General features: G+C 41.1%; 1 protein-coding gene across 1 annotated transcript in view; it reads right to left on the bottom strand.

Moving 5' to 3' along the window:
• The window catches only part of LOC126260736 (uncharacterized), a 183,650-nt gene that overhangs the window by 150,511 nt on the left and 12,947 nt on the right, over positions 1-20,192 (bottom strand). Inside the window, exon 2 of the mRNA XM_049958074.1 lies at positions 13,750-13,924. Coding sequence (XP_049814031.1) covers positions 13,750-13,924 — 175 coding nt within the window. The remainder of the gene's footprint in view (positions 1-13,749; positions 13,925-20,192) is intronic.

Here is a 20,192-nt window from a genome sequence, read left to right as displayed (position 1 = left end):
CATAATAAAGTAAATGCTGGCAGTATTTTTACATCACGTGCTATACATACAGATTATGGTGAAAGCAATAATAATAACAGTAAAAAAAAAATCAAATAATAATGACAAACATGGGAAAGATTGGCAATAGTAATGAAGGTTTGTGCAGATGTACATTAGTATCTTGGTGTGTAAAGTAGATGTTTACTAGTATAGCGAGTTTTGGGTAAGGGAGGTTTGAGGAGGGGGAAAGAGGGAACTAATGAGGTGAAGTGCACTCATGTACAGAGGAAGGAATTACTGTTGCTTAAGTAGGTACGTCATTAACTGTTTTTTGAAGCCGGTCATGTTTTTAGGTTCTCTAACATAACGAGGGAGGTTATTCCAGAGTCGGGTTCCCGCTACTGTAAAGGACTTGGAGAAGGTGACTGAGCGATGCAGTGGAACGGAGAGGATTTTATTATGATGGGAACGTGTGTTTCTGTCATGATGTTCCGACATGAGTGTTAGGGACGAGGAGAGATAAGAGGGACAGTGTACATTTATAAGGCAGTAGATGAGACAGAGTGTATGGAAATCTCTGCGTTTGTCTGCACGCAGCCAGGACAATTTTGCATATGCTGGTGAAATGTGATCAAAAAGTCGAACGTCACAGATATATCGGACGCAGGCATTCGTGACCAGTTCTAGACGTCGGGAATTTTCCTGAGAGAGGCCTTGTAGGATAATATCGCTGTAGTCAATGATTGGGAGTATAAGCGTTTGTACTAATTTCTTTTTCAGATCGAAAGGGAAGAGTTTTTTATATTTTTGTAAGACATGAAGGGATGCTGATGCTTTTTTGCACACTGCAGTTACGTGCTCTGTCCAATTTAGATTTTCATCTATTATTACTCCCAAACTCTTTGCTGAGGGAGAGAATTTAATATTTGTTCCATTTAGGATAAGAGGTGGTACGGATTCCCGATGTTTTGGGCTAATGAGCTTAGAGTGACCAACAAGTACCGCTTGGGTTTTAGATGGGTTTAGTTTTAGACCTATGTCCTGTGCCCATTTTGACGGTGCATCGAGGTCAGTATTGAAATTTTCAATAGCTTTCTTGAGATTGCTTGGTTTCGCACTTAGATACAACTGAAGGTCATCAGCATACATATGGTATTTGCAATAGGTCAGGACCGATGACACATCATTGACATAAAGAGAGAAGAGTATAGGACCTAATACTGAGCCTTGGGGAACGCCTGACACTACCTGCCGCCATTGTGATTTTATATTCCCAGACAGGACGCGTTGCTGACGAGACGTCATGTATGAGCGAAACCATTGCACTGCGCTTGGTGAGAAATTTAGACCGCTAAGTTTGGCTAGTAAGATGTCGAAGTCGACAGTACAAATGCTTTGCTGAAATCTAAGAAGCAAATGATAGTCGTTTCTTGTCTGTCCATGGCAAGTTTCAGGTCATCTGTCACCTTTATCAGAGCGGATGTTGTGCTTCGATGTTTACGGAAACCTGATTGGTATTCGTCTAGTAGGTTGTTAGTAGTTAGGTAGTTGGTGAGCTGGTCATGAGGTAGTTGGTGAGCAATAGCATTATTTTGTAATCTGTCGTAACTACCGATTCTCTACACTTCCTCAATAGCGTTTCGCGAAAAGAACGCCTTCTCCTCAGCGTTTCCCATTTTAGTTTACGGAACATTTCTGTAACACTCGCATGCTGATCGAACCTCCCAGTAACATATCTAGCTGCCCGCATCTATGGTTCAAATGGCTCTGAGCACTATGGGACTTAACATCTGAGGTCATCAGTCCCCTAGGACTTAGAACTACCTAAACCTAACTAACCTAAGGACATCACACACATCCATGCCCGATGCAGGATTCGAACCTGCGACCGTAGCAGTCGCGCATTTCCGGACTGAAGCGCCTAGAACCGCTCGGCCACCGCGGCCGGCCCCACCTCTATATTGCTGGGATATCTTCCTTTAGTCCGGCCTAGCAAGGATCTGAAGCACGCGAGAAACACTGAAGAGTGGCTCGGACGCATGTTCTGCACTTGGACTCCTTTTTAGATGAGCTGTATTTCCTCACAGTTCTCCCAATAAACAAAAGTCGCCCATTCGCCTTTACTACAACCGAAATCAGGTGCTCATTCCATTTCAAAAAGTAATCCTCCTCCCTTCCCCCCTTTCGAGAAAATTACCCCTGTTACCGTATTGTTATGGCCACACAACCGAATTATTTCCCTTAGGTAATTTACACGTGTGACGACAATGAAATGGTAACGATTTATCTACATTACCACCATGACGCGCCTTAGAACTTGTAACTGATGCACTAGCATTAGTTGTTGCAGACCAAAACATAACGAGGCTAAGCCATCTCGAAATAAACCACAGAACCGAACTAATCCTTAACAAATGAAAATCAGCAATGATAATCCAGATACGACCAACGAAAATAGCATATTTCCTGCCAATCATTGTCATAGCTCGTTCTTTTGTTTAAGGGGCTCCGGAACGCCCTATACTTGCAATGTTAAAATAACGCTTATAAATTACATCTTTCCTCACAAAGTATTTGAGGTAGGAAGTTGAACTTTTTACAGATTATTTATTGGAATATGGGCTACAACTTAACACAGGGATTTTACAAAATTTTAGTTCAGTTATTAAAGATGATTTTTTTTCAATTGTAATGAAAATTACCAACATTTTTTGCAATTTTTTATTTATATATTCAAAAATATATAGTTTTTTGGAAAAAGGCTGTGTTAAATTATGCAGAAGGTACTGTGTAACATTTACTGAAAGTTTGAAACAAATATGTTTGGAAGATCCTTAGAAAACATGTAATTAGTATGAGAAAATAAAAGTCTTGGGAATCGAGCGACAAAGATTGGATTAACTTTTAAGTGCATTTCAGGTCCATAGGATGGATTATCTTCATCCTCTGCAAACTCCTCCTCCAGCTTCCTCTTGTTCCTCCTCCTGTTTACTCTTGCTTGTATTTCTAGACTCTTTACAGCCCTGTCTGCAGCCCGAAGGCGTTCCTTGTCTAAAGCAAGCATCGCTCGTACCATGTTAGAACCTATCTTCATTCCCATATTTCTAAATACCTTTGACTTTCCAACATTTCTCCTTTTCTTAAAAGCCTTCAGAGGATTTCTAATAACTTTACTTTTACTCATTATTATACTTCAACAAAAGAGAGACTCAAGAAACAGAATTAATTACGAATATTTTCGAGATAACGACAGAGTAAATAAACATGAAACAATTGACAATCACACCAGCGATATATATTGAACCATCACAGGTTAGCCACAACACATACTTTATCTCACATCACTAAAATGTACCTGATGAACACGGACGTTAATAATAACACCATTTGACAGTTGTTTAACAGCGCCACAGTGGGTCACGCCCATGTGGAACACATTTCAAAAAAAATTTAAAAATAGTTGTAGTCTTCGGAATTGAATAAATTATATATCTATTAAAAGGTAATAGTCTGCAGATTCAGAAAACACAAAAAAGTAAAAATTGAACTTTTCATGATTTTGAGCCTTTCCGGAGCCCCTTAATGTGTTCTAATCAGTTCCTCTAATTTCAGTTCGTTCGAGCATAAAATTTCTTTTCCTGCATTATCGATGGATATTTCAACATATATCGGTAACACCTGCATCGATGTATGCAAACGACAGACTGCCACACACAGCCCGATTTGGTAGTTAATATGAACTGTTATTCACAAATACGATCATACTTTCTGTCAACCTTAATAATGCTTTAACGTAAGTTGTTGCTAGCCAGAACTGCATTCCCGTTGTTGCTATTCGTCGTAGTCATGACTGCATATACTTCCTGAATAATTTGGAACGAGTTCGATCTTAACGAAGGTTTATTCTTACAAAGAAGAAGACACCCACCAGCAACTGTTAATACTGCTATTTATATACGTAAATAGCGTCGTAACCGGTTTCGAACTGACAAGTGCAGCATCAGACGGCTGTTCACAAGATTTACAAGATGCACTTTACATAATTGTCAGTTTTCGATTTTTATTCTTCCACTGCAGAGAAGTATTCTTGGTGGAAGAATAAAAATCGAAAACTGACGATTATGTAAAATGCATCTTGTAAATCTTGTAAACAGCCGTCTGATGATGAACTGTGTCAGTTCGAAACCGGTTACGGCGCTATTTACTTAAATAAATAGCAGTATTAACAGTGGCTGTGTTCTTCTTTGTAAGAACCAACCTTCGTTAATTGTATACACCAGGTCAGTTTTAGACAAAATAGCAGAGTTGGATCTTGTCGTTTAGAGCAGATATTCGTAATTCGTACTTTTAAACGAATTGTGTCCTAGTGTCAGTATTAAAAAATAAATAAAAAAAGGCATGCAACATGAAGGAATTATCGGAATGGCACGGAAATCAGTGGATGCGGTGTTCTTCCAACACATGTGTGGCATGCAGCAAACCAGTGCCTAACAGTAGTGGTTAAAAACAGTCTTAGTTGCAATTTTAGTTTTTTTATTTTTCAACGACGCGTTTCGCCTTATTAGGGCATCTTCAGATCATCTTTTCTAGATGGACGCAAGGGGCACCAAGATCTGCATAATGCGTTCCCGTTCACAGGAGCGAGTAACAGTAAGATGGGGGCTCAGGTAGTAAGCATAATGCATTATGCATCTTGGTGCCTCTCGCGTCCATCTAGAAAAGATAACCTGAAGATGCCTAAAAACGTGAAACGGGTCGTTGCAAAATAAAAAACTATAATTCCAACCAAGACTGTTTTTAACCACTACTGGATGTTATATATTAAGTACATACAAACAAATAAGTACAATTTCAAACAAAAATTGGGTAACTGATTCACGAAAAAAAGATTCGCATATTCAGTAAGTCAATAACGCTTCGGTCGACATCTGGCTCATATGCAAACAGTTACTCGGCTTGGTATTGATTGATAGAGTTGTTGGATGTCTCCTGAAGGACGTCGTGCCACATTCTGTCCAGTCGGGGCGTTAGATCGTCAAAATCACGAGCTGGTTGAGGACCCTGCCCATAGTGCTCCAAACGTTGTCAATTGGGAAAAGATCCGGCTAACATGCTGGCCAAGGTAGGATTTGGCAACCACAAAGACAAATAGTAGGAACTGTTGCCGTATGCGGGACGGAATAACTTTGTTGAAATGTAAGCCCAGAACCGCTTGCCATACGGGCAACAAAACGGGGGGGTGGAATATCGTCGACGTTCTGTAAGGGTGCCGTGGGTCACATCTAAAGTGTTCCTGCCATGAAAATAAATGGCACCCTAGACCATGACTCCGAGCTATCGGGCCGTATGGCAGGCGACAGTCAGGTTCGTATCCCACCGCTGGCTGCGGCGTCTCTAGAAACGTCTTCGGTTCTTCGCTGGTCATCAGGACTGCATTCGAAGCGGGGCTCATCACTGAAGACAATTCTATTGCTGTCAACGAGATTCCAGACCAACACTCGTTCTAAACAGCTACTTTTTTCCTTGAAGAAAATTGGTTGTAGTCAGTTTCACTGCATGTTTGCCCTGCAACGTATCCAGTACACTGGAATGTTTTTTGTTTCAGTTCACTGAGACGTTTTTTTTTCCCTTTACATTTGGATGTTTAATATTTGCAGCGTTTTATGTATGCCTTTTGTCGCAAGCCATTTCTTCATCTTCTTTACTACCAAATTCATCCTACTTCTTAACGGATGTCCCACTTTACCTTTACAAAGCTTTATTTGTGCGTAACATTTATTACAATACATCGGCGGTCCTATTTCACGTATTTCCGTATTCTTCCAGTATAATAACTTTATCTTGGCACTGTTCCATTTTCTCCGTGTTCCGAAATGGTCGTGCGGTTCTGGGCGCTACAGTCTGGAGCCGGGCGACCGCTACGGTCGCAGGTTCGAATCCTGCCTCGGGCATGGATGTGTGTGATGTCCTTAGGTTAGTTAGGTTTAATTAGTTCTAAGTTCTAGGCGACTGATGACCTCAGAAGTTAAGTCGCATAGTGCTCAGAGCCATTTCTCCGTGTTTGCTTAGAAAAACAACAATATGTGAGTTGTGAGTCCACCTTGAATGCAAAAATAAGTAAATAAATAACAAAAAGTGTTTTGCATAAAGGCGGACGCACAATTGTTATGTGGTTGCTCTTCCAGTATGATATTTTTCTTTTACTTTGTTATCATCTCGTCTTTGTGCTAAGTCTAAATTTTGATGGAAAAGTGCCTTCTAAAGGAGAAGACAAATGCACTTAGATTCAAATTTAATATTTATGTCTAATACAGAACGCTCGCTATTCCAAGTGACACTTCCCAAAATGCTCATAAAGTTGCCTGGTGTGAAGTCGTTAATACAAATTTTTGCCTCTTTAATGCTACACTATAAGTTACTGTTTTATATTTACTGTTCTATATGTGGTTGAAGATCCTCTCTGAAAATGATTCAATGTTAATTTCGTCAAGAGTGTCTTCACATGCAAACATCTTACGTACAAGTGAGCTTCTGTCATGTGCAGTACTACTGGAAAAGCTTACAAGTGGTGTTAAAAATTAGAGTGCATTTAATATTTCATGTGACATGTTCTTTCTTGTACTGAGTGTTACGTACACATGTGTGTTAACCGTTTTCACTGTATGACTGGCATCTGCTAATCTGTAGCTGCAGGTGGTAGGGTGTTTCATGATGGGTCAGTCTCTGCCTTAATGATACTAAATGCGTAGCGATCGGAACCCGCTAGGCTGACTTTAAGGGGCTCCGGAAAGGCTCAAAATCATGAAAAGTTCAATTTTTACTTTTTTGCGTTTTCTGAATCTGCAGACTATTACCTTTTAATAGATATATAATTTATTCAATTCCGAAGACTACAACTATTTTCAAATTTTTTTTGAAATGTGTTCTACATGGGCGTGACCCACTGTGGCGCTGTTAAACTGCTGTCAAATGGTGTTATTATTAACGTCCGTGTTCATCAGGTACATTTTAGTGATGTGAGATAAAGTATGTGTTGTGGCTAACCTGTGATGGTTCAATATATATCGCTGGTGTGATTGTCGATTGTTTCATGTTTATTTACTCTGTCGTTATCTCGAAAATATTCGTAATTAATTCTGTTTCTTGAGTCTCTGTTTTGTTGAAGTATAATAATGAGTAAAAGTAAAGTTATTAGAAATCCTCTGAAGGCTTTTAAGAAAAGGAGAAATGTTGGAAAGCCAAAGGTATGTGTTATTACTGTAAACAATAAAGACGATGAAAATCCCCAACATAGCTTGTGTCCCAAAGAAGAAGACAGTTGGTGTAAATATAACAAAGGATTGCTAACTGGTGAAGTGTACACTCATAAGCATAGTCTGCCTCATGCAATAATGGAGGTGATAAAACCTATTTTCAGAGACTTAGCAGCACCTGAACTGTTGAAATAGTGTATTCACGGGAAAACTCAAAACCCCAATGAAAGTGTAAATAGTGTTATATGGTCGAGAATCCCCAACACTGTATTTGTTGGAATAGAAACACTTCACTTTGGTGTGTATGATGCTGTTGCGACTTTCAATGATGGCAACATTGTAAGGTGCTAGGTATTTAGAAATATGGGAATGAAGATAGGTTCTAACATGGTACAAGCGATGCTTGCTTTAGACAAGGAACGCCTTCGGGCTGCAGACAGGGCTGTAAAGAGTCTAGAAATACAAGCAAGAGTAAACAGGAGGAGGAACAAGAGGAAGCTGGAGGAGGAGTTTGCAGAGGATGAAGATAATCCATCCTATGGACCTGGAATGCACTAAAAAGTTAATCCAATCTTTGTCGCTCGATTCCCAAAAGTTTTATTTTCTCATACTAATTACATGTTTTCTAAGGATCTTCCAAACATATTTGTTTCAAACTTTCAGTAAATGTTACACAGTACCTTCTGCATAATTTAACACAGCCTTCTTCCAAAAAATTGTATATTTTTGAATATATAAATAAAAAATTACAAAAAAATTTTGTGAATTTTCATTACAATTGAAAAAAAATCATCTTTAATAACTGAACAAAAATTTTGTAAAATACCTGTGTTAAGTTGTAGCCCATATTCCAATAAATAATCTGTAAAAAGTTCAACTTCCTACCTCAAATACTTTGTGAGGAAAGATGTAATTTATAAGCGTTATTTTAACATTGCAAGTATAGGGCGTTCCGGAGCCCCTTAAGGGCGAGCATTATCCCAGTAAAAACCGGTGTTTTCTGATGCACCTTGTGCCATGTCCAAAGGCACTGTTATTTCCCGGCGGCAGCGACAGTGCTATTTGGTGTGTAACGCAGTTGTGCAGTGTGCACCGATGGGTGTGGTGAGTCGGCAGTACGATAAGGAACTGACAGCATCTTCTGGAGGCCAGCTCTGCCGTCGCGATGTAAGCGGCTGGAAATTGTGGGAAGCGTTGCCAGGGATCAAGCACTGGCGCGACTGCTAGGGTTGTCTTATGGGCGGGCTGGGCCTGGCGGTGTTGGAATCAGTATGGCAGTCTGCTGCAATGAGAGGAAGCGGCAACTTCATCTTGAGCCATCGCCGGGGAATTCTGCGGGTAGGGGCTGACAAGTTTTGGACTGAGGCTGGGGCGTTGTTTGGTGCATGAGCCACACTTGCTGATAGTGGGCGTGGCTTGTCCAATGCATCATCACAGAAGAACTGAGTTTCTGGGGAGACACGAACAGGGCTGATCCGGTAAGAGCCAACTCCAAGGGGCCTCACTGAGTTGGTGCAGAGCGATACCGGAAGCAGAACGGCCAACGTGGACACCAAGCTCAGGGAACTGGTGCTCTGGGTCTTTTCCTATCGGGAGCACAGCACTTGAGTGAAGGTGAGGAACGGCTTTAGTAGATAAACAGCTCAATCAGAGTGCTTTTGGACTAAATTTTAATGGTATCCTGATAGCCTTGGGTTGAAGTCCACGCACAGTGGTACAGGATGACAATTACTGAACTATATGAAATAAAATCTTTATAACATCTGAGCGATTTGCGTTAGGACGCTCAAACTGCACTGTTGGCCATGGGGCTTGATGGGAATTCGTATGCGCCTGCATGGTTTGGTTTATTGACGAAGCCAACTTCCATTAGGATAGGTTCGTCAGTAAGCACAATTGGCGCATTTGGGGTACTGAGAATCCGAGTTTCTCGCCCTAAAAGCCTCTTTGCTCTCAGCGGTTGACTATGTGGTGCGCAGTGTCCAGTCACGGAATAATTGGTGTGATATTGCTTGATAGCTCACAAACTACTAAACGGTACGTGAACGTTTTGGAAGATGATTTCATCGCCATTATCCAAAGTGACTCTGATTTCGACAAGATGTGGTTCATGCAAGGCGGAGCTCGACCTCATCGAAGCAGGAGAATGTTTAATGTCCTACAGGAGCACTTTGGTGACCACATGCAGGCTCTGGGGTACCCAGAGGCCACTGGCATGGGCCTCGATTGTCCGCCATATTCTCCGGATCTGCATACATGCGACTCCGTTTTTTGGGGATATATTAAAGACAAGGTATATAGCAACAGCCCCAAAACCACTGCTGAGCTGAAAACAACCATTAAGGAGATCATCGACAGCATCGATAATCCGACAGTTCAGCGGGTCATGCAGAATTTCGCTTTTCGTCTGCGCCACATCATTGCGAATAATGACAGACATATCGAATATGTCATCACCTAAATCAGAATATCTGTAGTGACGTTTACTTATTGAAAAAAGTGTGTGCACGGCGTACGTGGTAAATAATTTATGCTTTTTTTTCATATAGTTCAATAATTGTCACCCTGCATGTACAATCGTTTGAAGGTGTGTTAAGTGCTGCCGATTGTAATACACTATGCTACAGGCATTCGTGAGAGTTCTGTAACGGCTCGTTAGTGGACTGAACGTGTGGCATGTTGCACTGAATGCCATGTCACTAACGAAGCGTTTGAAGTCAGTATACGCTGGCAATACGACTGTGCTGATTAAATGAGAGTTGAAATTCTATTACAGCAGTTGTTCTGTTCTGTAAGCAATGATTTTGAATTGCGAAATGATGTTGTCGTTATCGAACCAGTGGTTTATTTAATTGTACTGAAAATTGTTACATTGCCTTATGTGACTGATTTATCAAATACTGATCATTTAGATTACCGATCATTTAGACATAAGCGTGGGCAGAGAAGGTCTGCTTTTAGCAGTTGCTGTCTTGGTGATACGCTGCTAAATGCAAGTAGTAGTTAGGACAGTATTACTTGGTGCTTATCCTAGATAAGTTGAGTGTTTTATAGTATGAGGATTTTCTAGAATTACGATCACTAACAACAGACGGCCATACGCTGTCACTTGCTATGCCGTATTTGGCTGCTTGTTGAAAGACCAGATTATTTACTCGATTCAGGATATTCTGCGATATTGTGGGTAATGGCCATTGACCATGCCGACATCCTTCTCCTGAATCGCACTGACCGCATGTACATTGGAGTCACTGGCTACTTTTTGGTTGTTTCCAGCGGATAATCTTTCAATCTTAGTTCTAACTGCTGCACAGTATTTGTGTTCCAGCCAAACCTCAGCCTAAACGATTTATCATTTAATTCGTAGAATAGGTATATCCTTTATCGTCATCAGGAGGCACATGGGAATAATCTGACATCTGCAAAGCAAACGTAACTAAACAATATAATTCACATCGCGTAAGGTTCTTGGACACATAGAGCTGCCCACCAATGTGTTCGAGAGCGCTTAGAAAATGGAAATTATTGTATGGTTTCAAAACGTAGCGTTTTTATAATTACTCTTGAAACAAATACAGCAAAGAAGTATTATCAAATGTAAAAGAAAATAGTTAAAAAGTAAATAAAAAATGAAAAAATTGGAAAAGTTGCTAGAGTAAGACATCCTCTGTGCTGTACGCCAGGATGCAACCTCTAAGCTACCGTAATATTCGTGTAAACATCATCTTCCTGAATGATGCATCTATACTTCATAAAGTTTTATTCATCAACATGCGTGCAGCAGTCACACCACTTTAAGGGTGTGTTCGATATTTAAAAAATTAATACACACTTTATAGTTGCTGCCACTCGAGCCGAGGGGGCACGTGTATAAGAGATGTCCAGCCGTTATTAGCTACTATCAAAATCAACATAGTACTGAACTTCTCATGGCAAATAATTTCCTTTATTTCTCCGGCGCTAAACGACTATAAAACGCCTTTAAACTAATGTCATAAATTACTAGACGTCTCCAAGAATTGTCATGAGACCAGCTTATCTGCATTCATAATGTCCTTAGCTCATAATATCCTTAACATAATGTCACAGACTGAAAAAAAAATCGAACTTCAACAGTATGGGAGTGGCACAGTGACATATTTACGTTTTAACATGCACTTTTTCATTATTTAAATTTATCTTTTCGCACAGCAAAAGCGTTTTCGTTTCGTCAGTACATTGGAAATTGACCATTACGTTTGAAACTGATTATGATAAGCAGATTTGATCCTTTTTTTACGGCGATAAAATTTGGAATTAACATTTATACGTAATGCCCGATGTGAGGTCGTTTTCTGTGTAATTCTAAGGTAAAATGCTTTATACAAATGGTCCTAAGATGGATGAAAAGGTAGGAAAAGAACTGGAGGAACAAATATACGAGTGACTGTCCATTGTAGCTCTAATAACAATAATAATATGGACAGGAAAACAGAAAAGGTACGACAACTCTCGATGCACTTCACCTTCGAAATGATGTCGACGGGCCGTGAAAGCCCAAGAAACGAGGCGGTGTAGGGCTCTTGTAAATAATGCAGGATGCGGAAGAGGAGGTAACATGTATTGGCAGATTATATGAAAGATAGCTAATAACCACCTTTTCAACGTGCAGCAAAACAAGAATCAATACCGAAAAGCTTAACTCCAATGCCAGCCGGATTGATAGTTTGCACAATAAAGTATCATGTGGGGTCTTCTTGGTAAAAACCGAAGGCAGAACAGATAATTGAAAGACCTGGTCTTTGCTGCGCAACGGAATAATAATGAAGCAATCGGAAGGGGTTACTTTCCCTCGCACAGCAAGAGGCCATAAGCACTAATGCCATCAAAGACAGAATAGAGTTTTCACCAAATTTCAGACTCTGCAAAGTCTCTAAGGAAACAATCGACCACATCTTAAGCTGTTGCAAAGATATGAGTCGCACTTATTATAAGCAGAGGCACAGTGACAAAGAACTCGTGGGACAACAAGACGCTAAAAGATGCCGAAAACAAACATTTAAAACTACAAATAGGACGAGGAATTCCGTCTTATTCAAGACACCTTTACAGTTTTGTTTTACCCAGATATGTTGCAGCACTTTTTGTGCTACCTTCAGTGGGTTATTTTTTATTTTCCTACTGTAAAATTGTTGTTGTATATTAACATTCAGCGAGACTTTTGGTTCATAATATTTACAACTGTGAATGAATAACTGTTGTAAAATATATATCATTTGTTCATAGTTCACAGTTGAAATATGTATTAACGACCTGGTGCACTGTGTGTTGCTTATAACATTATCTCTAAAGTTATAGCTTCATTGGCAAAAGCGGGAATGTATGCATTAGTTTACATAGCTTACAAGATGCTATTGGATGTTATTGTGGTAGCTAGCCTGCTACACAATCTACAACTTCTCATCTGCAAACAGCAAAACGTAATTTTTATTTTTATGTTTATCATGCATTTACAAACGGAAATGAGTATATGTCTAAAAACGTGATGTATATACAATTCCGCTTGTAAATGCATAATAAACTGAAAAATAAAGATTATGTTTTGCTGTTTGCAGATGAGAAGTTTTAGATTGTGTAGCAGACTAGCTACCAAAATAACATCCAATAGCATCATGTAAGCTATGTAAACTAATGCATACATCCCCTCTTCTGCCAATTAAGCTACAACTAGAACATTATACTTAATGTTATAAACAACAAAAAGTGAATCTGGTCGTTAATACGTATCTCAACTGTGAACTATGAACAAATGATGTATAATATTTTACAACAATTATTCATTCACAATTGTAAATATAAACTGGAAAGGTGTCTTGCATAAGGCGAAATTCCTCGTCCTATTTTCATAGCAAGCACGGACATAGAAAAAGAACTGAAATACCACAAAGTGATTGTTTAAAATTACTGTGGGACTTCTGTCTTCAGACAGGTCAAATGCTGGGACATAATGCCCCAGATATCACAACAGTGAAGAAAGGGGAAGTGTTCATCTTTCATATTGCCCCACGTGTACCAGGATCGACGACAAAAAACTGGAAAATCTCAACAGATGACGACATGAAAATCTTACTACGGTGACTCTCACATAAAACAGTGGAATGTGGCCCCACTGCCATAACCAATCTTCGTGGGTACTTGAAAACTACTGCCAGAAATAAAAAAGTACACCTACAACTACAAAAATCCGCTTTAATCTGACCTGCAAAAATTATCCGTCGATACATCACGCAGTCCTAGACACTTATGAAACATTCGAGTAGTGAAAAAAATAGAAAACGAGCGTAGGAGTGGCATTTTCTGTGTATACAGTTATTATTATTATTATTATTATTAAGGTATTGCTGTGTTGAATTAGAAAGGTGAAATTTAAATGAAGAGCATATATGCAGAGCCAAACACGAATAAAATTTGTATTTTCACCAGTAAGTAACCACAGTGCCTGCCTGAAAGAACGCAGACAGCCGTGCGTACTCACTCTGTCATGATGTCGATGACGAAGTGCGCCATCTCGCGGAAGCTGACGGTACCGATGCGCACCAGCAGGTAGAACTCGTCTTCGCAGCCCTGTTTGGGCCTCGCGTAGTCGAACGTCATCCCACCGGCCGTCAGCAGCGGCACGCCCCAGAACTTCACCATGCGCGCCACCACCGCTGCAACACACCGCGCCCCGGCTGCGTTACACACCTGTACCAGCTATGACAACGAGCAGGCGATAAGCACAATCCTCCACATTGGTTCTTGGGGAGGAGGTAGGGTTCAAAATGGTTCAAATGTCTCTGAGCACTATCGGACTTGACATCTGAGGTCATCAGCCCCCTAGAACTTAGAACTACTTGCACCTAACGAACCTGAGGACATCACACACATCCATGCCCAAAGCAGGATTCGAACATGCGACCGTAGTGGTCGCGCGGTTCATACTGAAGCGCCTAGAACCGCTCGGCCACACCGGCCGGCCAGGAGGGAGGGAAGAGAGGATACTGTGGTGGGAGGACACGGCCCGAAAACCGTAAGGAGGTCGAAATGGACGAGGGTTGCATTAATTATACAGAGATGAAGAAGCTTGTACAGAAGGAGCACGGAGAGCTGCATAAAACCTACCTTCGAACTGAAGTCCAAACGAACACAACATTCACGATTTACACCATTTGGATATTACAATAATCTATCCCGAGTAAAGACATTCCGTAACTGTTATTGCTTTCACAGAAACTTTCCTAAACATGCAGAATCCCTATGTTGTACTGTACCATCTACTGGTAAAGAAAAACGGCACTGTATTAAAGCACGCAAGCTGAAATACTCATAGTAAACCTCTGCCAACTTGATCCCATATATTTAATCGAAATAGCAACTAAAGGTGAACACAGGGGTTTGCAGAAGTAAGCACAATGTGAAAGCTCGCATACATGGACCGGCAAGAATGTCAGTTAGGCCTGGAGAGCCCGCTGGAAGACTCGCCCACGGATGGACTGGACACCCCACACGCTTTCAGATGAATCTAAGACGACAAGTAGATAAACAGATGAAATCGTCTGCCATCAGCCCCCCCCCCCCCACCCTTCCACCTTCGATGAAGATGTGCTCGCAATTCGTTTGTTATGACTAAAAGAAATTAAATCAACACTCAGATTTTGTTTATAATAATAGAAGAAAACCTCTTAACACACACGTCCAGTTCGTGTAGCCTTTAAGAAAAGATTTGAGTAACTATAAAGAGTCAAATCGCATCGTGTCTTATCAGCTTCGCACCGAATGAGCGAGTAATGAAGCGGTTCTCCCAAGACAGTTCGGTCAATAAGTAGGCGCCTAATCACATAGACTGCAGTGTCTACAACTCTGCTAATAACGTAGAGTATAATGGAGCTTAGAAAGTGAAAGTCAATCAGTAAAATGTTATTATTACTTAATGAATGAAAACACACAATACTGTTGTAATATTATACAGGGTGATTCAAAAAGAATACCACAACTTTAGGAATTTAAAACTCTGCAACGACAAAAGGCTGAGCTAAGCACTATCTGTCGGCGAATTAAGGGAGCTATAAAGTTTCATTTAGTTGTACATTTGTTCGCTTGAGGCGCTGTTGACTAGGCGTCAGCGTCAGTTGATGCTAAGATGGCGACCGCCCAACAGAAAGCTTTTTGTGTTATTGAGTATGGCGGAAGTGAATCGACGACAGTTGTTCAGCGTGCATTTCGAACGAAGTATGGTGTTAAACCTCCTGATAGGTGGTGTATTAAACGTTGGTATAAACAGTTTACAGAGAATGGGTGTTTTGGGAAAGGGAAAAGTTCTGGAAGGCCGAGAACGAGTGATGAAAATGTAGCACGCATCCAGCAAGCATTTGTTCGCAGCCCAGGAAAATCGACTCGCAGAGCTAGCAGAGAGCTGCAAATGGTGTTTCGGCCACCTCTCCCAGCCACCATTGATGATTTGAAACGAGAAATAACAGCAGCTATCCAAACTGTTACGCCTGATATGCTACAGAGAGTGTGGAACGAGTTGGAGTATCGGGTTGATATTGCTCGTGTGTCTGGAGGGGGCCATATTGAACATCTCTGAACTTGTTTTTGAGTGAAAAAAAACCTTTTTAAATACTCTTTGTAATGATGTATAACAGAAGGTTATATTATGTTTCTTTCATTAAATACACATTTTTAAAGTTGTGGTATTCTTTTTGAATCACCCTGTACAATGTTTATTATTTATGTCACAAACTGGTTTCGGCTGTTATGCCATCATCAAAACCTACCTAATGATGGCGTAAGAGCTGAAACCTGTTTGTGAGATTAATAATAAACATTGTACAATTTTACACCAGTGGTGCAACGATTATAATTTTGAATAATAATCTTAAAGGTTATTAACGGGTTGCGATTGCTGTAGACGTTCGCTTCACTGCAGAGTACTATGATTAGTTTCATTTTATCCGTGTCTTGCAGCTGTGAACATGGCTATATTCAATACACAGGAAGAATGAGCACTTGCTGAAAAGTAATGCTTCCCAATTTTTAATGTGAAAAATTCTAGAATTTTTTAAAAAATCAAACAAAATTAATTAACCCACTACATCTTTATTCTTCATGTCTAACATTTATTTCCCAACATAGTAACGCTAACGACAAACGCATTTCTCCCACCGAGAGACTAGTTTATTGATAGCGTCACTGCAGGGTGTTGACGGAGCCACTACCTCAGCTCCGCAGCGAAGTCCTCGCCGGTGTCCTTTATGTTTTGGAAACAGATAAAACTCGGACAGAAGCTGGTCGGGACCACATAGAGGAAGACAGATGACAGGCGACGGATTGTTGCAGATGTTGTAGCCCTCGTATGTGGTCTGTCATTGTCATACTGAAGGAGAGGATGCTGCATGTGTGGACGAACTTTCGGTACATTTTCTGCGGTGAGAAACTCATATGTAGTGACTCTTCTGCAGGCATATGCACACCAGATTCGAACCCCTACCGGAATCGGCGAGATGGCACGAGTAATGAGAATAATGGGCATGGAGCACTACATTAGTAGTGTGTGGATAGGTTGAGAACCTGGGTCTGAAAAATGACTGAGCACTGTGGCACTTAACTTCTGAGGTCATCAGTCCCCTAGAACTTAGAACTACTTAAACCTAACTAACCTAAGGACATCACACACATCCATGCCTGAGGCACGATTCGAACCTGAGACTGTAGCGGTTGCGCGGTTCGAGACTGAAGAGCCTAGAACCGCTCGGCCACAGCGGCCGGCTTGGGTCTGACAGGAGCCGTGCTAGGGCAGTCGTTGCGGTTGCGGTGACCACTGTGTGTGGCTGACGCAGTGGTCAGCACATCTGCCTGTTAAGAAAGAGATCCGGCTTCGTATCCCAGTCAGGCACAATTTTTCAACTTCCCCGTTGATTCAAATCAATGCCCGCTCGCAACCAGTGTCTGTAATTCCTTTGTGTCTCAATTTCAACACGCTGTTTCTCACGCACCAGCATAGTTACATCACACACCGCCATACATGCCTTCTAGCAGCAGAGGGTTGCAACGTGTGTGACCGAAGGGGGAAAGTCGACCGAGCAATATGCATCACATGTAATACCTAAAGTGATATTCAGAACGCCGGCGGAAGTGGCCGTGCGGTTAAAGGCGCTGCAGTCTGGAACCACAAGACCGCTACAGTCGCAGGTTCGAATCCTGCCTCGGGCATGGATGTTTGTGATGTCCTTAGGTTAGTTAGGTTTAACTAGTTCTAAGTTCTAGGGGACTAATGACCTCAGCCGTTGAGTCCCATAGTGCTCAGAGCCATTTGAACCATTTTTGATCTTCAGAACAGAATAAATATGCGGAGGCATTTTTTTTTAATTACACGTTGCATTTCGGGCAAGTGGTCCATCTCCAGGCACAAATCGTGTTAACACGCTATTTAATTCACCTCTTGCGTATATTTCTGTTGTGAGAAGGGTAGATTTTACTTTTATATTTCACAAATCAAATGACGGATAATATGATGAAAAATAGGGCAAAAAGTGAGAAACCTACAGAAAAATCAAAGAACAACGTCTTCAACGTTTGAATGCCAGCAGATGATGATTTATCCTTTCTGTATTCACACACACGTCACTCAAGGCGCACAGTTGTTAGTAAATTTCAAAACACTGCAGATATCTGAGTTTTAAATGAAGTAGGAAAATCAAGGAAGCAAATTCAGTTGGTAATTTAGACACACAAATAGACAAAAATAAGGCAACACATTGCCACCGTAAGTAAGAATGGAAACATGCTTCCCAGCATTCCATACGCAGGCACCATCTCACAAAAAATTGCTAACCTGTTCGAGAAAACCAATATAACAATCGCATTCTCAACGAATAATAGTTTACGGCACTTACTAGACGAAAACATTAAAAAAAAAGATACTCAACAATTCAACAGCAGTGGATTTTATAAAGTATCATGTCCAAGCTGCCTTGCCTGCAGTTATTGCAAAAATAGATTAATGCTATCAGACTCAGCCACTTTGAAAAACCACCCATTGTACAGCACATGCAGGAAACTAGTAACATTATCAACAGAACTGAAAACAATTTGATAGTGGCAAAATGAAGCCAATAGTAAGACAATAAATCTGTTAGAGCAACAGGAAATATACCTTCATAAAATCAGAACGCCTGAATCTACGTTAAATAGGTAGATTTCGTTAGTCATAGGTATTTTCGTAATTTTCAAGGCCTGTTTTAAATTTATTTGCTTGTCAATATCAATTTATTTAAAAGTCACATCTCTGCCATTACATGATAAGCTTGATATTTTGTCATCAACGTTAAACTACATCTGTGGTATTTGTAAATTTGTGGTGAGATCTTATGGGACCAAACGGCTTAGGTATCGGTCCCTAAGCTTACGCACTACTTAATCTAACTGAAACTAACTTACGCTATGGGCAACACACACACCCATGCCCGAGGGAGGACTCGAACCTCCGACAGGGTGAGCCGTGCAGACTTTGACAAGACGCCTTAGGCCGCGCGGCTACCCCGCGCGGCATCTGTGAAATATTCTGAAGTTTATAAACAACTTTGCACCTTGACTGGCGTGATTTGTGATTAGAGACAGGATAAATCAATGTCTGCTGGCATTGAAACGGGAAAAAATTTCTTCCTAGATTTTTCGGTACGTTTTTCACTATCTTTGCTTGATGGTGAAGTGCTTCCATGAATGGGGCAGGCGACCATTCAGAATTGGCACACAATGGATTATGAAAGGTCTTGGTTGCCAATTAAATTATTCACCCCTTCCGATACATAATCGCGTTTTTATAGTTTTACGCCCGCATGATTCTTCCATAGTTTTAAGTTCATATAGTATATAATCGATATATTCTCTGTGTGCTTTTACTGGTGGTTACGTTCTTTGATAATGAACTACTGTCTATATGGTTGCTAAAGACATACGCCGTCTGATACGACCAGTCGAAACTACAGTCGTCTCGCCGTAACAGCCGGTTTTGTGATTGCTGTGAGAGACTGCTTACTGGAGCTGTAACACAGGAAATATTAGTTCACTGTCTTGCATAAAAATAAACGTCCAGTGACCAGGACTTCCCGTAGGGTAGACCGCTGGCCGGGTGCAAGTCTTTCGATTTGACGCCTCATCGGCGACTTGCGCGTCGATGAGGATGAAATGATGGTGATTAGGACAACACAACACCCAGTCCCTGAGCGGAGAAAAACTCCGATCCCGCCGGGAATCGAACTCGGGCTCTTAGTATTGACATTCTGTTCCGCACACAAACCATTTTTTGTTCCCTGCTCACATTTTGTTCCTATTTGTTCGGTGGATATGTTCGAGGCGGACGTCCCATGACACCTGTTAAAGTTCATCGTTGATCCGTTCACTCAGTTTTTTTGTTACAGAGGGCAGCGAACCCTCTGACCGGACACGCTGAGCTACCGTGCCGGCGCCACTCAGCTACTGGGGGCTGACACTGTATTGTATAAATGAATAAAAAGAATTACTTAACTTAATAAAACCGTTTGCCATTGCAGTGCTTGATAATTTGCGACTGTCACTGCCTATTAAAGCACCACTTGATGTGCTAATTAAGAAACGTCTTTCTTGATGGTCAATGTTGAACATTTAGATTAGAGACTTTAATAATACAGATTCTACTCGATTACTGCTTTAACGAAGATCACGAACGCTGAAGACGTCAATGCTATGCTCTACACCAGGGCTTCACAACATACGTGCTCGCGGAGCAAGCTGTGAGCAGCAAGGCGTGAGCACGGAGCAGCGCGAGTACGCTACCCCCACTACCGGACCAGAGCGGAGAGTGGGGAGGGTCAGGTGGGGCACACAACAGCTGCCGCCAGTCAATGTAAATCCGCGGCCACCTGCTGGGATATCACTCACGAATTATTACTGCGACAAATA

Source organism: Schistocerca nitens, chromosome 5 (genome assembly GCF_023898315.1).
Source record: "Schistocerca nitens isolate TAMUIC-IGC-003100 chromosome 5, iqSchNite1.1, whole genome shotgun sequence".
NCBI lineage: Eukaryota > Metazoa > Arthropoda > Insecta > Orthoptera > Acrididae > Schistocerca > Schistocerca nitens.
The sequence above is the reverse complement of the archived record's forward strand: the minus strand, read 5'-3'. Positions and strand labels throughout refer to the sequence as shown.